The following is a 22480-nucleotide window of genomic DNA, read 5'->3' on the forward strand; positions in this document are numbered from 1 at the left end:
AGGACCGCAGCCCACCTCCACTGAACAGCATCAAGCCGAGTCGTCTCTCCTGGCCCGCTAACGCCTCTTGAAAGAGACAGTAGCCCATTCCATCTGGAGCCACCATGAGCAGGAATTTCTGAAGGGACATGTGGTTTTGAGCACCACACTTCTGGTGGCCCAACTTGAGGCAGTTTTACGGGACCTGATTCTAAAAAAGTGCCGCGCACTTGTCCTTTTTAGTGGCATTTAAGCATGTGCTTGAAGCTAAACACGTGCTTTATACATAGCTGCAAAGATTCCAAGGCCAGAAGGGACCACTGTGATCACGTAGTCTGACCTCCTGGATGACACAGTCTGGAAACCTGCCCCACAATAATCCCTAGAGCAGATCTTTTAGGAAACAGCCCATCTTGATTTAAAAATTACCAGTGATGGAGAATCCCCCAGGATCCTTTATGTGCTCTGCAAAACAGAGAGGAACATAACCACATTCTTCAAATTAAACACGTGCTAAATTTCTCTGCTGAATCTTGACTTTAAATTCTCTGGACCTTTGTAAAACAGGGAATAACGCTAAATTAAATTATTAAATTAAATTCTCTGGACTTCAGTTCCCCTTTGTAAAACAGAGAATAAAGTTTGCATTTGAAATCCATCAACGGGCTCACGGGTGACTTGCAAACAGAGAGAGGGGGTCAGTTCCTTTTGAATATCATTCACACTGGATAATTTAACGAGCCCCAGTAGTTCTCTTTCTGTTTCTCGTCTTGCTGGTAACTTGGGAAAGCGTGAAAAGGGCAAGTCTGAGAACAAGTTATCCACTCCCCTTCCCCATTGCAAAAAAATGTTTTGGTTCAGACTGAAATGTGAGCATGGAGTCAGATCACTTTGCTTTTTGTCAGGCTCAGCTCCCCCTGTTCCTACCACAAAACAGGCCATTCCACAAAAGCGCTCCCTCCTCCAAATAAGAAAATATCTGCTTTCGAAATGCAGTAAATCCCCTCACCCTATGTTGGGAGAGGCCAATCTCTCGGTTACAAATTAGACTGCTTCAGCGCAAATGTTATTGCTTAGGGCATGCAGGATGGCTTAACAGAAAAACGTTAGCCTGCCGGTCTGCTCACTGCTGCTGGTTGACTCGCAAAGCATGTTTCTCCTTGGGCATAATGATTTTGCGGATATCCATCTTTTGTTCCTGTGTGAGATGGAGAAATTAATATTTTTACAGGGAAAGAGCTCTTCCCCCATTCTGCCTCTAAAGCCCCTGGAGGGACAATAGCAACACTGCCCCGATGAGGTAAAAAATGACGGTATGACTTGGCTAGAACTATAAAGAGCTACAGGTGTGCTCAGTGCAGGGAAGGTCTGAAACGGACAGAGGAATAGCTTCTGGGACGAGTGAGGGCAACACAAGGAAGAACAGCTTTCATGCACTTATGCAATTAGCTATGGAACTTTTTGCCATAAGATATAATTGAGCCAAAGACATTAGTAGGATTCATTGAAGGCGTCGCCATTTATATGGCTAACAATAGTATCCAAAGTGGAATAATATGGTTATTTGTTATAAAAGAAGACTTGTGGAAGAGTTATAAACCCTCATGCTCCAGGGCATAAGACAACCTCTCAGGGGGGTCAGGAAGAAACTTCTCTGTGAAAAGGTTATTTGGTCAGTTCCTTCTGCAGGATTTCTTGCACCTGCCTCTAAAGCAGGCATTGCTGGCCAGTGTGGCTAGCAGGATACCAGACTTAATGGACCACTGCCCTGATCTAGTCTGGTAATTTTTATGTTCTCATGAAGCTCCAGAAGAAAATACATAAATTATTATTATTTATTCTTTGTATTACAGTAGTGCTGTAGGCAGGGTTCAGGGCCCCATTGCATGCAGTTCCCAAACTTTCCCCCTGCGTGATCCCATTTTCAGATGTATTGCCTCCCAGACAGCATGGAGGATGCCATTTTAAAATGGCACCCTGCAGGCAGCGTAATCTCATATGCACCGTATGTACTAGGTCACGCTGTGCTGAGGAGGCCAGTTTGTTCCACAGAATGTGCTACTCTGAAGACACCATTTTGCTCCACAAACACCGACTAGAAAGACCCAGAGAGTTTGCAATCTAGATTAGTGCTCAAGAAATGGTCTTTCAATAGCATTCAGTCTTGTGATAAGAGGAATAATGATGATCAGATTTTATATTTATTTTCAATACCTTTATTTATAGATCCCATTTTCTTTTCTTTTCTTAACAAAATCTCAGACAAAATCTCTCCTCCTAATGCTGTCCATACCAGAGCTGGCCTTGCAGTGCAAATGGTTATCATAGATAGTCATTTGAATACATACATGAAATTTGATTTCGTTGTGTTTGCCACTGGAACTGGGTGAATAATTTTAAGAACTTTTTTGTTGTTGAGTAAAATAGTCAATGAATAAATTATTCCTTGAGTATGTGCGCAAATGGCTCACCATTGGAAATGCTGGTCAAACCTTCAGGATTCTTTCATGTCCATGGAGATATCTGAAAGACTCACACCTAGTAAACTGCATGGCACTCAGTTTATGTGCTTCTGAAGGATGACCAACTAAGCTGACCATGTGGGGAATTGAACCTGTGACTCCAGGGGGTCTAGGCTTATGCCCAGAACTGGTCATTCCTAGGATTAGAAGAGACCATGTTTCCCTGGTAGGCTTTACCTTACCAGTCCTTGCTCAGATCAAGTCCATGAGAAGTCTATTTCAAATACATTCCAAGATTCTCTACAATTTCAGTATCAAAATGCTGAGCTCAGTTTAATTCTATGGAACCCATCTGACATGTCTTTGCAATAGTTGTAGCTGATACAGCATGATAGAGTTTCCAGACACGTTCACTTATATCAACCAATGCCCATCCCCTCGTTCTCCTTTGCACAATGGTTCTTGAGTATGTTCGTTCACTAGAGCAATTTATTTAAACGTCTTTATCCCGCTGAGTTTAAAGAAAAAACAAAACACACACACACCAAAATCTACACACTAATGATCCAAACCATTTTGTTCTGCTGGCTAAAAATCAAACAGTATTTCATGTTTATTCTGGGCTTTCTACTCATCTGACTGGGCTAGAATGTATCCAAGCAACTCATAGATTAGCGACCATGTAGCTATGTTGTACAGCATAACAGAGGAAAGCAAATTACACATCCATAATTGATGTAATACATCTACTTACACCCTCTGGCTCCCCCTGGCTTGACTCATCTGTTGACATGTTTTTTTTCTGTTTATTTAGACATGGTGTGTGTATTTTTCATACAGCTAGGCCTGCGGGTCATGGAGACGAGGCTGTTCGGCAGGTTGAGTGCAAGCTGGTTGGCTGCTCAGTTGGATTTGCAGCTGGTGAACTAAGAAAGTGAGGCCACAGCCCTGTGTGCTCAGCAGCAAAATAAGTAGAATTCAGAGCAGCTGGGAGAGGGAAATCTGTGTCTTCCCAAAATGAGTTTGCAGGTAGTTTTTGCTATTGTTATCTTAGCCCTAGGAGATGGCACAGGATGCAAAGCAAAGTGATTTCGGCAACCACACATTGGGCCGTTGCCTCTACTTCACAGGAACCCCCAAGCACTCCTGGCGCCCGGCCTGCCCTACCCAGGCTGTAGTTAGCGCCAATTCTGCTGTGGACACCTGGCCAGCAGGAAGTGGACTGACTCCGCTGACTCTCCTCCCAAAGGCAGTATAATGACTTTAAATCACTCAGCCAGGACCAGGCTCACAACCTGGAGGCGGGGAGCCTATTCCCAATGCCCAGAGACATCTGCTCCCTTCAAGTTTATTTAAGACAAATTATTCCTTGTAGGAGCTCTGCTGAGTCATCTTGGATCAGGGACAGAGGCCAGGTGTTGGGTGAAAGCCCCAGCCAGACATCGTATGGGCCGTGGGTAAAACTGAGGCTGGTGCAGAGAACCAGCGCAATGCTTTTACACCACTTAACACCCCCAAACTGGGCTAAAGGAAGCGGTGCAGAAGCCTCCTGTTCGTCTGCTGCATAGGGATGGAAATCAGCGCTGGACTCCCCAGGGGTCGGGTCACGATGGCCACCTCTAGGCTTGGCCAAACATGAGTTCAACCCGTCGGCCTGTGAGCCTGCCTTTCCTCTCCTCAGCATCCAGGGTTGAGATCTTCAGTCAGAGATATGGGGGGGATTATTACAAATCCCACACTGCCCCAGCTGAACAAGAGTGGTGCCTCATTGGCTGTGCACAGGGGACGTGGCTGAGCTGGATTGTTGCTATATATAAACAAACCGCTTTAAAAGTTGGACGAGTGAAACCAATTTACAGACAACAGCAAAGGCCGGTGGCATTAATGGGCACTCTGAGCGCACCCATAACAGGCTGTCAAGTGTCATTTCTCACTTTACGAGCCGCCACCACTGAGTTGAGTGCAAACTACCAGAGCCAGGAAGGTTATACTTTAAAAGAAGTGCTCTTGACCCTCAGATTCAGACCAGGGCTCAGGTATGTTGGTTAATGCTGTAAATAGCCCATGAAGGCTCATGAATGCCAACGTGTTTGCCACTGAGGCCTCAAGGAAAGCTGAGATTTGGGAAATCGGTCTGTTTGCAGACAGCTCTGCTGACAAGTGGTGAAATTCACTGCACCAGTGCAAAGCCAGAGGCACCGGAGAATCCTTGGCACTGAACCACCTGTTGCGTACTGGTGCACAGGATTCAAAAACCTGGCTAAGTATCGCTATCCTCCTTTTATACATGAGGAATCTGAGAGGAAGTTATTTGCCTGAGTAGCCATGTGAGTCAGTGAATGAGCCAAGAAAAGAACCCAGGAATCCAGTCTTGGAGCCCTGTTGGGGACATGAAATCCAGACACATCCCATCCTTGTTGACTGGAGTGGGGGAGGCTCCCAAAGTGCTGTTTTCCAGGGAGCACTGGGAATGATGGGGCTTTTGGTGCGCCTTCTTTAGACATGGCATTGACCAATGAGGAGGCTCCAGATCTCGCTGAGAGTCGCTGCAGTTGTGGTGTGCGTGGTTTAGTCCCAGGCGAGGCGAATTAGGGGGACAGTTCACCACCTCAGTTGGCCCTTTGCCTAGCATGCCTCCAACAACTGGCCTCGGCTAATCCAGACATGAGCAGCATGTTCCCTCTAAGTCCCTGGGAATGCCCCGAGGACACGGCCACTGCCACCCCGTGCTTTCACGTCAGCAAGCTGTGGGACCTCAGCACTCACAGGCTGAGATCGACACAGTGTGGTGGAGCTGGGGACAGCCTCTGCCTTCCAACACACCACGGTACCGTGGATTTTTGCAAGCATTGATAAACTAAATCTCACAGAGCCTTCTGTCTTCTAGTAAAGTACAGGCATCATCATCCCATTTCACAGATGGGAGAGGCTCAGGCATGGAGAGAGGTCACCCAATTTGCCCAGCTCCAGAGAATCCACTGGAGATACTCTTGATCTACATTGCTACAAGAGCTCAATCTGGCCCAAAGTGATTTAGCCAACCCAGGATTCCTGACTCCCCATCCCCTTCTGTAACCATTAGGCCCCACTCTCTGACAGTTGTCACTAGGACTGAAGCTGAGGTTGCATGCTGACCCACCAGATCATTGCACTGGGTAACCAGGCACTGTGCTAAGTAAAACATGAATTGCTCAGAATCCAAGCAAATACATTATTTCCTTCTGGAAAGAGGATGCAAATATATTTTAAATTGCCAGTTGCCTTCATCCAAATATATCTTGCAATCTGATTTCTTCCTGCTTCCTGTTTTCTTTTCTTTGGTCTTTTTTTTTTTTAATTATTATTTTTGCATTTACTTATTCTCTTGTGTCTGTTTATTTTTCTGGAAAGGGTTCAAAGGTGAAAGGGATCACTGGCGAAGTGGAAGGACAATCTGCATCAAAACCCACGAAAGTGGCCAGAAAGAAATCGAGGCCTTTGATTCAGCCATATTGCTCATCCGGAACCCATACAAAGCCCTGATGGCTGAATTCAATCGGAAGTATGGCGGTCACATTGGATTCGCGTCTCACACACATTGGAAAGGCAAAGGTATGCAAGTTACCGTGATACTTTTTGCACCGGTGTCACTTGCTGGTTTGGGTTGGAGGGAAAACACCCACCCATTCAGAACACGTCTCAGTGTTTTGTGTCAGCATTTTCAAAATGAAATGTGTTGATTGTTTGGATTGAAATGACTTTTTGTTCCGAAACGTCCTTCAGACGTGCACCGGAATTTGTATGCAGTCTAGGCTGGCTGAGTTATGCATGCCACTGCCCTCTATTAGTAGGAAGAAAGACTGAGGCTACCATACCCAGCGCTCCTTTGGCTTGTGTTTTTCAGAGCTGTGCTACAGTACAGTGGACAGTTGTAACACCTACATACAGTACATGAGGGCAGAGGCTATTACAGGGCTGCAAGGGACCTAATGAATGCATCCTTCTCATAGCCAGCAGCCTCATGTATAATAATAGTATTTGCCCTTACTTAGTACAGCGGCATAGTCGCCCCCCTTTTACAGATTGCTATGAAATCCGGAAGTGAAATGTTTCATTACTGCGTCATTCAAGCGTTATTTTAAAATGTGCCTGAATGCATTAAAAGACCACTGAGGTGACCAGCCCACAGCAGGTGGTCAGCCTGTGACCGACCTGGGACTAGAATCCAGGAGTAAAGTGGAATTTTTTAGACAAAACTTTTTTTCAGTTAAAAATGCAGACTTGGGGACACCAAAATGCTTTCTGTATTTGTGCCGGTTTCGGACTGGTTTGGGCTGAGGAAAAGAAAACCAAAAAGTCTTAAGATTTTGTTTCAACATTTTCAAAATGAAATGCTTTGACTTTTTTGGATTGAAATGACTTCTTGTTCTGAAATTTCCATCAAATTTCTTTTCATGCATTCAGTCACATTTTAAAATAACGCTTGAATGACGCAGTAATGAAACATTTCACTTCCAGATTTCATTTGACCCACAATGATTTCTCTCTCTCTCTCTCTCTCTCTCTCTTTTTTTTTAACTTTTTGATTCACTGAAAATTTCAAAACCATTTATGTTCGGTTCAATTTTTTTCCTAATTTTTCGGAATTACCAGCAAACTGAAAAATCCACTATTCTCACAGCTCTCTCTCTCTCTCTCCCAGAGTTCTGATTTCCATTCCATGGCTTTTACCACTAGATCAGAGGCCTTGTGCTCATACTTTGCACAAAGGGGCATTTCACCAAGAGAGCAAACTCATAAGGGGACTAGATATGGAGAAAGGAAATTCAGCCTTTAATCTGGGCAAACATTCAAGGAAAAGATGTTTTGCCCAGCTTTGGTGCACAGAGTTTGGTTGGTATGGCTGGTAGAGGCAGACGGAGAGGATGCTGGGATTGATTGTCCCTATCTTCTTTTAACTCATGGTACAATAGAGATAACCCTCAGGGGCTGCAGCAGGCTTGGAACGCAGCTTTTGCAGCTGGTTCTCAAACACCCATCAAAGCCATTTACTCCTCCATTTGGAACATTATCCCTTAAACAGTGGTGTTAGCAGAGGGTGACACCATCACTCCCATTGGACTATTCAATTCAGCCTTCCTATGTGCTGAGCTGAAACAGGAAACCTGTTAGTTGGAGAATGCCCCTGCCAGGGCTGCCTTTCCCTGTGGTGTTAAACCAAAACAAGTAGCTCATTAAGGCAAAAGCACCTTCATCTAGGTACCATCCAGTGCTTGTACACAAGCCCAGCCTAACTTCAACACTCTACTAACCCGTGGGACTGAAATGCTTGTAAGAGCCCATTGGGAGGCCTTGCTTTCCCAAATACACTCCGACATGGCCCTGAATCTCTGCTTGGTAGAATGAAGGAGAAATCCTCCAGGGTTTTCCCCTCTGAAGCCAGAGCTGCTCTCAGAAAGGGGCCTGGCCTCCTTGCAGAAATCACTGTTATCAGGATGATGCCATAAAATACCTGGCCATGACATCTGGCTAATTATCCTCTTACGATTTGATGATCTTTCCCTCTGAGTGACTGGACGTTCCATGTGGGAGCCCCAGCAGGAGAGAATCCTCCCTGCTAGACAAATCAGTTGCAGCCTTTTAATTCTGCACACCCAGCTGCTCCAGAGAAAGCACCTTTTCCATCCATGCACAGACACATATTGTAGATGCTTGTTAATTATAGCAATTTACAAATTGCTGTTGTGAAATTGACTTCATTGGAAAGAGTTAAAATATTTAGCTTGATTGAACATCTGCTACCCTTAATTCAGAGTTTATTTAAGGGGATCTCTTTTTGCGTTGTTGGTATGTGCCTGGATTTCATTATTGCCACATGCACTGAAATGCTCTCTCTCTCTCGCCTCGTTGCAAAGCCACCAATACCAGAGACATGTCCAGAGCAGAACCCCAGCTCCGACTGGAAGCCAAACTTGGGGAGAGATTCTGCCTTTTTCGACACAGCTCTGAGCACAGGGTGGTGCGTCAGGGGCGCTGTCCCAGGAGGAATTGTTTCCCCATTGGCTCTGGGGCAGTAGCGATTTGCTGTTGACTTAGGCCAGTAACAAATCATAACACCATTTCACACCAGCTCATCTGTGCCCGGGAGGTGGAGGGGGTGGAGCCTTGTCTCCATCTACTCCTCACCCATTTGTGCCACTAGGGAGTAGCTGGGGCTTGTGTGTCTTGGAAGCAAGGTCTGGGTAGCCCATGCAGGTGTGTAAGGGGGGCTTGTGCTCTGCCATACCCCCGCCCCCCGGGGGACATGAACCAAGTCACTATCTAGCCCTCAGTCTGGGGCAGTTCATAGGTTCAGAAGAGACCACATTGATCATCTAGCCTGACCTGCGTGACAGAGGCCATAGAGCGTCCCAGCATTCATGGCTGTTTGAACTGCAGCAGATCTTCTAAAATAACAGCCCATCTTGTGCTCACCTCTGGGGTTACATTTTAGCAGTTTAGGCCCCCCTCTAGGACTGATGTGAAGGCTGAGGGAATTCAGGCATGACGGGGTGCTGAGTCTTTCTTTGGAGTATGTGTCTCCATGCCCTGGTCTCTGTGCTGAGGGTGCTGACAACAGTGCTATCTGGAACCACAAGTGGTAGGTTTTTGGATACCCATCCGGGCAGCCCCATCTGCTGCTCTCCTTCAAATGACTGTCAGAGATAGCAGGCTGGATTTTATTTTCAATTATCCAGAGCTACCCCACTGAAGTCACTGGGGTTCTCTTGGATTTATGTCCACGCAAGTGAGATCAGAATCACACCAAGCAATACGGGATGACTCCTTCAGAAGGATACAGGACAAAGGCAGTTGTCCATTTCTCCCTCCACTGTTGATGTTTAGGGGACAAAATTCCTGCATAGCCCTGCTCAGTTTGTGTAGCTCAGGGAAGGGCAACTGTCAACAGGTAGCCAGGCAGGCCATTCCCCGATCTGCACCAATGGGGTCATTTGCAGGTTTCACTATGTACACGTGGGCAGGTTTTCGGGTCCAGTGAGCATGTGCATATTTCCATGCCTCCCCTCATTGTATCCACACTTGAAACCTTTTTCTTTAACGTACTGGTCTGGGATAGCTAACTGTTCCAGAAATTTCTCTGTGTAAGTTTGTGCCAGTCAGGTAGAGCGCTCAGCATGATTCACTGATTGTCTTAGCAATAATTATACTGCACAGAGAATGTGGAGAGAGGAAGCCTCAGAGAAGCTTATTTGAGGTGTTAGAACAATCAACACACAAAGCTGAGGAGAAGGTGGGAAAAATCTGTCCACAAATACTCTCTCCAATGCAAAAACTAATTTCGATTTGGATTTAAGTCAAAATATACCACCATGTGCTCTAAATAAGACACATATTTGTAACAGTGAGGGTAATTAACTGGTGGAACAACTTGCCAAGGGATGTGGTGGAGTCCCCATCATCACTCGATGTCTTTACATCAAGAACGGATGGCTTTCTAAAGGGTACGCAATGGATCAATGACAAGATGTGGGTCTGAGACAGGAAATAGAGGGCGAAACCCTTTGCCTGTGTTATGCAGGAAGTCAGACTAGGTGATCACAGTGGTCCCTTCTGGCCTGGAAATCTGTGAATCTATAGAACTGCAAACCTTTCAAGTTCACTTTCCATGAAAGCTCAAGCACTTCATCTTTACCAGCATGAATACTCATGAAGAGCAACATTTCCTACTGGACTGTCCTGTTTGTGGAATTTTGGGACTAGCACTGTGTTGCTTAGTTACCTGACTCATCCCATCAGAGGACAAAACCAGAATTCATAGAATAGTCAACACACTGCAAACCAGATGCACTATATCCCTCTGCAGAGCGGGCAGCACACAGTGCCTCGGCATTACTTAAGCCCTTGTTTGAGGGCTGAAGTGGACAATAAGTGGCCTCTGCCCAGGGGTGAATTTTACCCATTCTGAATATTTGCAGTAAACTCTTAACAAATAACCTGCAGAGCAAAAATTATTCTCTGCAGAAATTCACCGATAAATCTGAATAGAGAATCAATTTAACAATGGTGCAAACTGAAAAGAAGGCAACATTTGTCATAGGAATTATCTATTGGAAATCATTCACTCAGCTTTGCCCGCTCCTGGATACCTGTCCCAAAGCATTCCCCGTTCAATGGGGGACTTGCAAGACAGTCGCACTGCTGATTCCAAGTGCCAGAGTACCAGTGAGTCCAGTAAAAATGGGAAAATATGTCTTAGTGCCGAGCAGGTTTAGAAACACAGGACCTAATATTACAGAGTTATGGTTCTGTCAATAACTATGAAACAGTGCAGTGAAGAAAGGCTGCTTTCATTGCAATTGGCATCCATGTGTGTTCTATTAATCTCTGCTCAGGATTGCTGCAGTGGAAAGGAGAGAGGCAGAGAGGGAATTGGAGTCGGGGCACTAGCGCAGATTTTTCTTTTTTACTACAAGTGATTGTTTCCCCGAAGGGTTGAAGGGGAAAGGCTGGAGAGAAATATACCAGCTAGTTCTCCAAACTATTCTAACTGCAGAATCAGCCAAGGTCAGCTGTAGGCATGTTTGGGACCCTGCGGTTTTGTGGTCCAGTTCTCACTTGGCAGCTCACATTCCAGCCCAGTCTCCCTTCCAGCAACGGAATGAGAGTGGTGAAAAACTTGCCCCCATTTCCTGATCTCCTGCTTGGTACCATTAGGTCCCCATAAATTATACGGCTGACCACTCAGGAGGGGGCTGCGGGCTGGGGCAGAGGTGCAGGGGGGTGGGGGCTCTGGCTGGGGGTGCAGACTCTGGGGTAGGGCTGGGGATGAGGGGTTTGGGGTGTAGGAGGGTGCTCCAGGCTGGGACTGAGGGGTGCAGAGGATGGGAGGGGGATCAGAGCTGGGGAAGGGGGTTGGGTCATGGGGGGGATTCAGGGGTGCAGGCTCCAGGCGGCTCTTACCTCAAGCAGCTCCTGGAAGCAGTGGCATGTCCCCCCTCCGGCTCCTGCCCGCCACTCTGTGTAACCACTAAAGCACAAGCCTCTACCACGTGAAAGGAATAATTCCATATGTTGGTAGCAGTGGTAGGGCTGTTATCCTGAATGGGAACCAGCTCCTTGAGGATAACAACCTTTGAACCTTGGTGCAAGTACCTGCCCTGCAATAGACTAATAACAATAATACCTTGTTCCTATCTAGCACTTTTCATCCATAGAGCTTAAAGTGCATTACAAGGGAGGGTCGATCCGATTATCCCCATTCTAGGGATGGGAAAACTGAGGCATAGAGAGGAGAAGTGACTTGCCACCAGCCAATGGCAGAAGCAGGAATAGAACCCAGGGCTCATGGGTCCTAGTCCACTATCCACTGGGCAACACTGCCTATGTGACCATGGGCAACTCACTTAGCCTGTCTGTGCCTCAGGTCCCGCTCTGTGCAATGGGGAAAACAGCATGGCTCTGCCTCACAGGGGTCTTGTGCAACAAAAACAGAAACGATTGTGAGGCACTCAGATACTGCAGTGAAGGGGGCCAGATAAGTCCCTAAGATGAAAGGTGGAGGAAGACACCGCTCACCCTTTTAAGAGGCCTCTTGTCTGGAATGCTCCGGAGCCATAGATTAAAACAAAAGGGTGAGCCAGCATTTTGTTACTTCCCCGTAAATCCCGAAGAATGGGAGTCCCTTATCGACGCAGCCTCCTGTGCGGCACAGACAGCTGTAGCATTGCTCATTCTTCCCACAGCCATGGCCTCCGGGCCGAAGGAAGGGGGAGCGACTCTTCATGGGAAGAGAGAGATGATTACATTTTCTTTGCTAGCTTAATCCGTGGCCTTTCCTCAGCCGCGACTGTCAGTTTGGCCACACGTAGGGCACTGGTTGTTTTTCTTTCCTGACCGAGCTATTGGCCTTTCTCTTGCCACTGAGTTATGGACACCCAACTTATTTCATGTCAGACATGACTTTAATTTTAAGCATAAACTTACAATGAATTAAATTAATTTTAATTTAAAATTAAAGTCATCCTCCATGGCATTTGCCCTCTGAGCTAGCCCCCAGGAAAGCCTACCTTTAACCCTTCACCATGGGGCTACATTTATGCATCCAAATCATGTGTGTCTGTATGTAGTGGCAGACCAGGGACTGCCACTGGTACCTTGTTCCCTGTCATTAAAAGCAAACAAAGGAAAGGCCTAACTGGCTGGATATGAAAATGACCAATAGAAACAGGATCTTCTTGGTTTTTACTTTTCTCATAAGGATCTCTGCATCATGTCCAAGCATCGTATGCTCTGTCTATGCACTGGTCAGCGCAGACAGACCCTGGAGACTGGATTCCTCTTGTTTTCTGTGTGTCACTCTCCTGCAACTTCCCTCACCAACATGGCTCAGTCGGCCCCAAAGAGGGAACCTCCCGCAATGGCTGAAAGAGGAGCTCACTCCCCAGGGCCAATCCAGTCCTAAAGGCTGTGAGTGCCAACTGGGAGGGCATTTTAGGTCCCAGATCAGGAAGGGCATTTCAGGACCTGCGTGAAATGAGCCTAAGTGCTTTCCTGAATCAGCGCCATCATGCCAATGATGAGTTTTTTCCACCCAGCTCTGAATTAGGTGAATATGTATTTCACAGAAATACACCAGCAGTTGACTCCCAGCAAGGTGACGTTTTGTGCGGCCGAAATCTCTGTGAAAGCCCCTCCGCCGTTTCAAGCTTTGACTTACAAATTCCCCTCTGCCAACAATGGGATTTGACCAAAGACCTGCTCTGCCCTAAGAAGGTGCTTTGGTCTCACCTGTGGAAATATGTCTGAGTAGACTAGAACCTGAGATGGTGTGGAAGGGCTTTGCTGGACCATGAATGGTGATTTTCAGTCACTCTTGGAACACTGAGAAGGGTGAGGGGTGACTTGAGCACACCGTATAGGTTCCTACATGGGGAACAAACATCTGATAATGGCATGTCAGTCTAGCAGACAACGATGTAACAAGATCCAAGGGCTGGAAGTCAAAGGTAGGCATATTCAGACTGCAAATAAGGTGGACAATTTTTTAATGGTGAGGGTAATTAATGATTGGAACAATTTCCCAAGAGTTGAGGTGGGTTCTTATCAAGATTGGGTAGTTTTCTAAAAGATCTACTCTAGCTCAAACAGGAATTAATTCAGGGAAGTCCTATGGCCTCTGTTATGCTGGAGGTCAGACTAGCTGATTGCAGAGCTCCTCTCTGGCTTTACAATCTATGAACCTCTCACTCAGCAAGTGACTTCTAGGCCCGTTGAGTCGAACAGGCCAGACTGTGACCTTGGTCACACCACGCTGTGGAACTGGAGTGACTCAGCTCACTGCAGTGGCCCAAATCTACACCGGTGTGAGTGGCAGAGGAATCTACATCCACCCGTCTAAGGGGAGCTTATCGCTGTGACTAGGATACCAACCCAACTTTCAAAAATGGAAGTATGGCAGCTCCCTGTCTGAGCAAATGCAGTGGGCATGTAAGGCACTATCAGAATTATCTGAACAACTGCATGTGAGGGGATGAGACCTTGCTTGGCTTCTCCTGGCTGCTGCTGTTGTTGAATATAGCTGCTGATCTTTTCTTTCCCTCCTGGTTGCAGCCGGGCTTTTCACCAGCCTGGGCTGAAGGCTCTTTGAAATCAGTATTTTGTTCCGTGACATTAATTTTATGATATCCCTGGAGTGGTTCCAAAGCAAAGTTTTATGTGATATGATTACACAAGGTGAATTGTCCTGTATCTGCTTAATGAAACAGATACCGTCTTTAATGATTCTTTGGGGAATTAAATACAGTTAAGCTATTAATCAGGCATTGGTTCCTCAAGGAGGACAAGAGGAAGGAGCACATACCCAGAGCTTTTATGCATCATAAGATACATGTGTATTACAGTTTCAGCAGAATCACAGCTTATTATTGGTGTTTCATTATCCTTTTTATCACCTGATTTTAATGTGGGGATCAATTAGTGAGAGACCTTGGGAATAACGGAAAGATTTTTAGTAGGGAGCGCGTGAAGTGAGCCTAGGAATCAGATGACTAGTTGAGCTCACTGAGGATATTATCAATCACCAGCCAAAGACCTTTGTGGAAGTTTATCGACAGGGCCTATTGTCATTTCTTTCAGAGCCATTTTGCTGAACTACTCCTGGTGTTGAGGATCAGAAAACACCACATTTAGTATCTCTCTCTCAAACACACACACACATGGGGCCCATTTTTATTTACAGTTGTCCAAGGGAAAGAATTGAAACTATAAAGTCAACCTCAAAACTCCATGATTAGACAGACTGTTTGCATTCAATTTCAGGAGTGACAGGTGGTAATAGCCACTTTGATTAAACCCAGAGAGCCCAAGTGGCCTGAAGAAATGCAGAGTCGAGGCTGATTAAATGCCCGGAGGGGAGGAGGCGGGGGGGACTTGAAGTGGTTGCCACTGACAGTAGAAGTGAAAAGAAGGCAAGCATTACCTTGCCTCAGTAGCTGAGATTTCCAGCTCACATGACATTGTTGTCATGGAAATTATACCAGTTCTGTGTTCAGAAAGTGAGTCAGCCCCATTGACTTTAGAAGCAAGCAGCATCTCAGCAGAGTCGAGGGAAGCTACAAGGGGAAAAGATACTGGGCTACAGAAGAGAAGTTTCAGACTTAAAGCCAGTTTTAGGAGATTTTGGTAAAGATCAATCCGGCAAGGTCAGCAAGGTTATGTGATGCATATAGAAAAGGAGTACTTGTGGCATACAGTATGCATCCGATGAAGTGAGCTGTAGCTCACGAAAGCTTATGCTCAAATAAATTGGTTAGTCTCTAAGGTGCCACAAGTCCTCCTTTTCTTTTTGTGAATACAGACTAACATGGCTGTTACTCTGAAACCTGTCGTGATGCATATGACATGCATGAAGTTTGCATGCTGTATGGAAAGACTCCTCCTCAGCAGATGTGCTGCAGAGAGTGACTCAACCATGACTGGAAAAACACGAGGCCATTAACAGCAAGAAAACACCATTTGAACAGGGTAGGAATGTGGGATCAGTTTAGTTCTGTAAGGAGGGCCGTTAAGTTTAGAAACATGACAGTTCACAGTTGTCAGAGACATGAACAAAAGAGCACCCCCGCGCTTGTTAAAAATACTGCAGCTCTTACAGTAGTAAAAATCACACCGAATTATAGAAATGTGGGGCTGGAAGGGACCTGGAGAGTCATCAAATCCAGCCACCTGCACTGAGGCAGGACCGAATAAACCTCAACTATCCCTGACAGGTGTTTGTTCAACCTGTTCTTAAACACCTCCTATAATGGGGATTCTACAACCACCCTTGGAAGCTTATTCCAGAGCTTAACCACCCGTATAGTTAGAAACTTTTTCCAAATATCTAACCTAAATCTCCCTTGCTGTAGATTTAGCCCATTACTACTTGTCCTACCTTCAGTGGACATGGAGAACAATTGATCACCCTCCTCTTTATAACAGCCCTTAACCTATTTGAAGACTGTTCTCAGGTTTCCCCACCCCTCACCTCAGTCTTCTTTTCTCAAGACTCAACATGCCCGATTTGTTTAACCTTCCCTCGCAGGTCAGGGTTTCTAAACCTTTGATCACTTTTGTTGCTGTCCTCTGGACTCTCTCCAGTTTGTCCACATCTTTCCTAAAGTGTGGTGCCCAGAATTGGACAGAGAACTCCAGCTGAGGCCTCACCAGTGCTGAGCTAAGTTCCCCCACACATCACCTCCATATTGGTGCACATAACAAAATTAATTACACACATGGAGGTAAAAAATTAGAGGGAACACTGGTGCTGAGTACAGCAGGACAATTACCTCCTGTGTCTTACATATGATACCCCTGTTAATGCATCCCAGAATGACATTAGTTTTTTTCACAACTGCATCGCACTGTGATCTGCTATAGACCCCAGATCCTTTTCAGCGGTACCACCACCTAGCGGTATTCCCCAATTTGTAGCTCTGCATTTGATTTTTCCTTCCTAATTGAAGCACTTTGCACTTATCTTCATAGAATTTCATCTTATTGATTTCAAATAAATTCTCCAATTTATCAAGGTCATTTTAAATTTGAATCTTGTCCTCCACGGTGCTTTCAACCCACCCTCCCCTTCCAACTTGGTGTCATCTGCAAATTTTATATCACCTTCATCATCATCATAATGTGCACACTTCTGCCTGTTGTTGAAAGATCTCACTGTATTTTACAGTGGGGCCAGATACAGAGGATTTTCCTATATGCACATGCCAGGATTTTCAAACTGGATAAGGATTTGGATGCCCGATTGCAATTCAAATGAATGGGAATTGAGTGTGGAAATCTCAGCCATAGCACGGATCAGATTTTTGCCCCACATTGGAGGCATTCATTAATTATGCCCTGTTACACCCCAGTGAGCTAGGCAAGTATAACCAGTATAATTCATATCCCCTTTTTACAGAATGGGCTATGAGACACAGAGAAGGCAGGTCATTGGCCAAGCTTACACAGTGAGCAAGCCATACCATGGTGTCACCGCTGGTCTCACTTTAAGGCTCAAAGGGAGGTATCAGCTGTACAAAGCTGACATTTCAGGGACTCTGTCTCCATGTACAGGGGGGCTTCAGCGTGTCCTTCCAGGAAAACGAAAGGAATACAAACGGACTGCAGGAAGGGAGAAAACAAGCCAGGTTATTTGATACCTACATTTCCCGTCCGATCCTTTCTCACTTGTCCCTCCTCCTTACTCTTATTGGGGAAGAGACACGGATGCATATCAGACAGGGCTGGGGGAAACTAAGACCATATGTCCCTTCTTCAGCCTGAGTCAGGGTCAAGAACACAGTCTAGTCCATAACACCGTGTTGATATGTTTATAGAGTCTCCAGCCTTCCAGATATTTCTGCCCCGTCCCCCTGGCATAAGTGTTAGCCCCCTCCAATTCTTTCCCCCCACTGCTGGCTCCAGGACCTCCTCCTCAGTGTCCCCAGGATTGGAACAGGCTTCCAGACCCAGTCAACACGAGTGCCACTTCTTCCCCCCTCTCCTTCATGCCACTCCTAAAGACTTCACCCTGTAATGAAGTCCTGATGTCGTAGCTCCCACCTACATTAATTGCACCCTTCCTGTTTGTACACTTAGACCAAGTCTTGCATGCCTTCCTTGCATGCCTGAGAGCTGGGCTGGATTGACCCATCACTGGGCCCTAGGCAACCATAGGGGTCACAAAGCCACTCAGGTTTGGGTCTTCTCCCCCCAAATTTAGGGCATTGGCACCTGCTTAGTTCACCTATGCATCAGTCCAGCCCTGCTTGAGAGGTCTCTTTGACGTCCAACAGACCAGGATTTGACCTTTGCTTTGTAATCCCATTGGGTCAGGGGCCGAGGTCTTTGTCCTGATAGGGGAATTGTTACTCTTGCAAAGTGCCACCATAATATTAATAATATTACTCATAGATAGATTGGTAAACAAGAGACCTACATAGTGTCTAGTGCCTTCACACATGCTGTGACTGATACTGTTGTTAATGGATTTCCTTTGCTTCTCGCAGAATGGCCAGAATTCGTTAAGAATTACGCCCCCTGGTGGGCCACTCACACCCTGGACTGGTTGAAGTATGGCAAAAACGTCCTTGTGGTGCACTTTGAGGACCTGAAGCGAGATCTCTTTGTCCAACTGAAAAGGATGGTGAGCCTCCTGGGCACCAGGGTGTTTGAGGACAGACTCTTGTGTGTTGAGGGCCAGAAAGATGGAAACTTTAAGCGCTCCGGGCTGAGGAAACTGGAATATGACCCCTACACGCCCGAGATGAGAAAAACGATCAGCACTTACATTAAAACCGTGGACATGGCTCTGAAACTCAGAAACCTCACAGGGGTCCCAGATGACTATTATCCGAGATGATGAAGATGACACTTGGGGGAACGGACTCTAACCAGAACAGAAAGGCTTGGTTTTCCCAGCCAGTACCTAGTTCCACCCAGTGGGTGGCTTTCTTTGAATTATCCACCTGCTGCTATTAGCTGTTAATGAATTCCCTGCATGAGAAAAAAGAATGGTTACCCGTCATCGCTGAGAAGATGCCTTGGCAAACACATCGACGAGTCTAAATTCTTTGGGGATCGTGCTGTTGTGAATTGGCGTTTGCGACCTGAAAAGCTTCACCTCTGCTGTCTTTACTGTTTTCTCTCTCCTGTAACGCGGGGTGCGTTTTCCGTTCTCTGTCAGACTTTACAAAGTGGCGAACAATGCTCAGAAATGGCAGGAAGGAGAAGCAGCCTCCGGTTTCCAGTCTGAAACAGGGCTGAACAGAGACACGGCATTTAAAATTTCATCTGATATTATTTACGGTGATCCATTCATTCCTAATAACTTACTTCTTTATTTATAACCTTCCTTGGAGTTTGGGGGTAATGCTAATGCTGGAGATTAACAGTAAAACTCACCGTGCATTTCCCGGGCCTAATTCAGCTCACAGGCCCTGATCCAGCAAGGCGCTTTAGCACATAGTTAGCTGTATGCACGGCTTCTCAACCTGGGGGGCACGACCACCTTGATTTTCTTAGATCACTCAGTAGGAGGGAAGTCCTGACCGAATGGGATGGGCATTGGGGTGGAGAGGAGTAAGGAAGAGGCTGAGAACCACTGATTTCAGGCACCTGCTTAGCTGTAAACACAGGAACAGTCCCACTGGGCCTATTCCACTACTCTCATGCTCAAAGTTAAGCATGTGCCTAAGCGCTTTGCTGGATCAGGGCCGTGGTTACATGAGTCTAAATCTGAGGAATGACACTGGAGTTACACTGGCTTAAACAAGAGCAAACGTGCCCCATCCCCCACCGACATCCCAGCTGTATTGTCCTTCCCACCTCCTCCTGCCTAAGGCCTGGCTGATGCTGATCATCTCTCCCATCACTGGCTTTGGCAGCAGATGCGGCCGGGCCTGGACAGGCTCCTGCGGTGGCTGTTGACATTCTTGTCACAGAATCTCAGACAGGGCCATTATCTTTAGACAAATATTTGCTGCTTCGTCGGTGCAAGGGCACCACAAGCCACTTCCATTTGCCCTCCTCGCAGACGCCAGCTCTCTCCTCTGGCAAGCCAAGGTCTCCCTCAAGCGCTCACAGCTGACCCATCCCCTGGTGCTGACAATCACCCATGGGTGGGGAAGTAGTTGCAGGGCCGCTTAGCACTGAAGCTGTCAGGCTGATTAGATCCCCCTGCATGCTCATTTGACATTCATTACCACTGAAAATTAGAACAGAAAGAAGGAGAGGAAAAAATGATTCTCAAGGAGAGATGGAGGGCTGGGTCCTCCATCCCTGCCCTCCACAGCCCGTAAGCCATAAAGCAGGGGTAACGTCAATGTCCTTTGGAGGATTACAAATGAGCAAATGGTTTGGGGGCTGGGCACCAAGTGCTGGAGAGCTGTTGAATTTGGATCTGAGCCTCATGTCAACCAGAGTCTGGGGTCCCCAGATTTGAGGTTCCAGTTCAGTGTGTCCAAGGTGTGAAGTCTGGATCTAGATGTGAATCCAAACTCCCTCAAAATTCAAGGGGGAGGGACGGTTCAGGCCCCAGTGTCCGGATTGGACCGATCTACGCTAATCATGCATCAGGTACCCATTTGGCTTGGATTCCACAGTACAGCAACAGCAGACAGGATGCAGCCTTTAGTTAGCTGAATTGTAATTGAAAATCTTGCAGCTGAATAGCTTGTACTCTAGATGTTCACCGCCTTTTAAAAAGCCCTTCATCTCTGGAGAGGCAACAAGGAGCCTTTTGGAGTCAACAGGATAAGAGCAGCCATTCTTACTCAGCCTGCTTGACTCTCCTTCTCTCCTGCTCCTCCCAAAGCCTGCTGCTCTGCCGAGAAGGGTTGAGCACCCACCTCGGAAATGAGTTCGCAGTCGCTCCTCTAACCTGAAATTTGTTCAGCAACAAGGATGTTGCTCCGTTTTCCATCAGCCATTACCGTGCCTTGTGCACAAGAGAACGAGGAGAGGGATGGAGAGTTTTAGGGAGGAAATCCCGAGACTGAGCTGTTTAGATGGCTAAATCAGGAACAAATTACTCCAGCTGGAAACAATTCAGGACCACTCCCTGCAACCCGCCCCCACACCCATGCAGACACTAATCCATGGCCACACCAAGAGGGAGCTGTGAGAGACACTCTGTCGCCTCTGAGTTCTTGCTGTGGAAAAAAAGGAGTCAAAAACCAAAGGATTTGTGTGTGTGTATTTCAGTAAGGTATCATTTTGCAAAGCCGAAGTTCCTAGGAGCTGTGTGTGGTCCTGCAGCAAATTCCAAACCACCAGTTCATTCCCGGATCAATACTTCACTGCAGTCCAGTTCCCCCACCCTGCCAACATAATCTGCGAGTCCCCTTTGGATTAGATGCAAAAGCCATATATTGTACTCTGCCTTTTTCTATAGTTAGTTACTTGACAGTTGGCTTTTAACTCTTGATCTTGATAGAAATCAGTGCACAGTTCTCTATATATCTCTATATTCCAGGAAAGCAAAGCAAACTACATTGAGAAGAGGAAAAATTTAAATAAATATATTTTTTTAATGTGTCTGAGGAAAAGACATAGCCAAATGGAAAATGACAGCAACATCAGGGCTGCGGGGTTTGCTTTCATTGGGTTTTTTTTTTCCCTTTCTGATTTCTCTTTTCTTTGGCTGTTTAGTCATCTAGGTGCAAGCAGAAGCCTTAGCTTACAAACCAGGTCTCATCTCTGAATGTATTTTGTAAGGAGTAACTACAGAGTTTTTAACTCTTTCTTTAGCCAATCATTTGAGGTTTTCTAGGAGATCGGACGCCTGTGTCCTGACAGAGAAAAGCAATCTGGTTTCCTTTTTCTTCGTATGTGGCAGTCCAGGGACTGTCAAACTCTGTCAGAGCAATCCTCAGGTTAACGCCTATTAAACGAGAGTTTTGTTGATATTCCTCAGCGTGCTGGCATGTGTTTTGCAGAGCAGCTCGACACACACACACAGACACGCGCCCGGGACACAGAGATGTCACCCACAGAGACAGCTCAAAGGCAACTGTCAGACAAGGACGATATTGCCCCCAAAACGGGCTAGGTGCTTCACAGAGCAAATCCTCCGACGTGACATGGTTTCCTGGCCAAAGAGCTGACAATCACATCATTGACGAAAGCAGCAAAGAGGAGGGGATGCAGCAACCGGCGGAAAGCAGGGAGCAACAGGGGATGGAGCAAAGGGCCAGGGTTACAGGCGTGCACTCCCTCGCCTGTACAAACCTGGGAAAATCACAATGTTATTGCTATATTTATGCCTTTTCTGGGAGACACAAAATAAGTGGTGCTTTAGGAAGGCTCTGAATGAGAAAAAAAGGGAGGGATTGCTCAGGATATTACATGTGTAAGGGGCAAAGGCATGGGACTGGGAGAAGAAATGTGTCCCAAACACACACACACACACGCAGGTTAAAAGCCTGCAAAGGCAGGTCCCTTGAGTTTTCCCGTGCAAACACAAACCATCTGGTGAAGTTCAAGGATGTGTTACCTCAGTGGGACCCAAACCCAGAATCTCCCTGGTTTTGCCAGCCTTGGGGCAAGCACTTTGCTCCTTGGGTGACGATGCAAATGGAACAATCCCTCTCTCCCATGGGAGCATTCTGCCCCTTGTTATGGATGCAATGTCCTTGGAGAGCCTCATGGGCCAAGTTCAAGAGCAGCCGTGCCTAGGGCAGATCAGTTCTGCTGCCATGAGCAGATGCTGCTAAGAACAAACTGCCAGGGCAATGAATTCTAACTGGGGCAGCCAGGAGAAGAAGAGTGAAAGCAAAAATAACACCTCCCTATATTGCAAAAAGAGAGCGAAAATGCCAGGCTGGCATCTAGAATCGATGCTCTAAAGGAAGCCTGCATGTGTAATTGGAAAAGAGAAAAAAAATGACAAGCCGGGGAACTGACAGCATAGCCCTAAGCCGGCATCCAGAGAAATCTTCTCCAGGGTGACCCGCAGGAAATCTGTAGACACTAGATCCATAAATAACCACGGAAAGGCAGATGTCGACACCCAACAGTCAACAAAA

The 22480-nt window shown here is 46.5% G+C and overlaps 1 protein-coding gene across 1 annotated transcript in view; it reads left to right on the forward strand.

Moving 5' to 3' along the window:
* The window catches only part of WSCD2 (WSC domain containing 2), a 131291-nt gene extending 109930 nt beyond the window's left edge, over positions 1-21361 (forward strand). The window contains exons 8-9 of the mRNA XM_084649548.1: positions 5832-6032; positions 17963-21361. Coding sequence (XP_084505674.1) covers positions 5832-6032; positions 17963-18315 — 554 coding nt within the window. The 3' untranslated portion in view covers positions 18316-21361. The remainder of the gene's footprint in view (positions 1-5831; positions 6033-17962) is intronic.
* The last annotated feature ends 1119 nt before the right edge of the window (positions 21362-22480 follow it).

Source organism: Lepidochelys olivacea, assembly GCF_965140295.1.
Source record: "Lepidochelys olivacea isolate rLepOli2 genome assembly, chromosome: 15".
In the NCBI taxonomy this organism is placed as follows: Eukaryota; Metazoa; Chordata; order Testudines; family Cheloniidae; genus Lepidochelys; species Lepidochelys olivacea.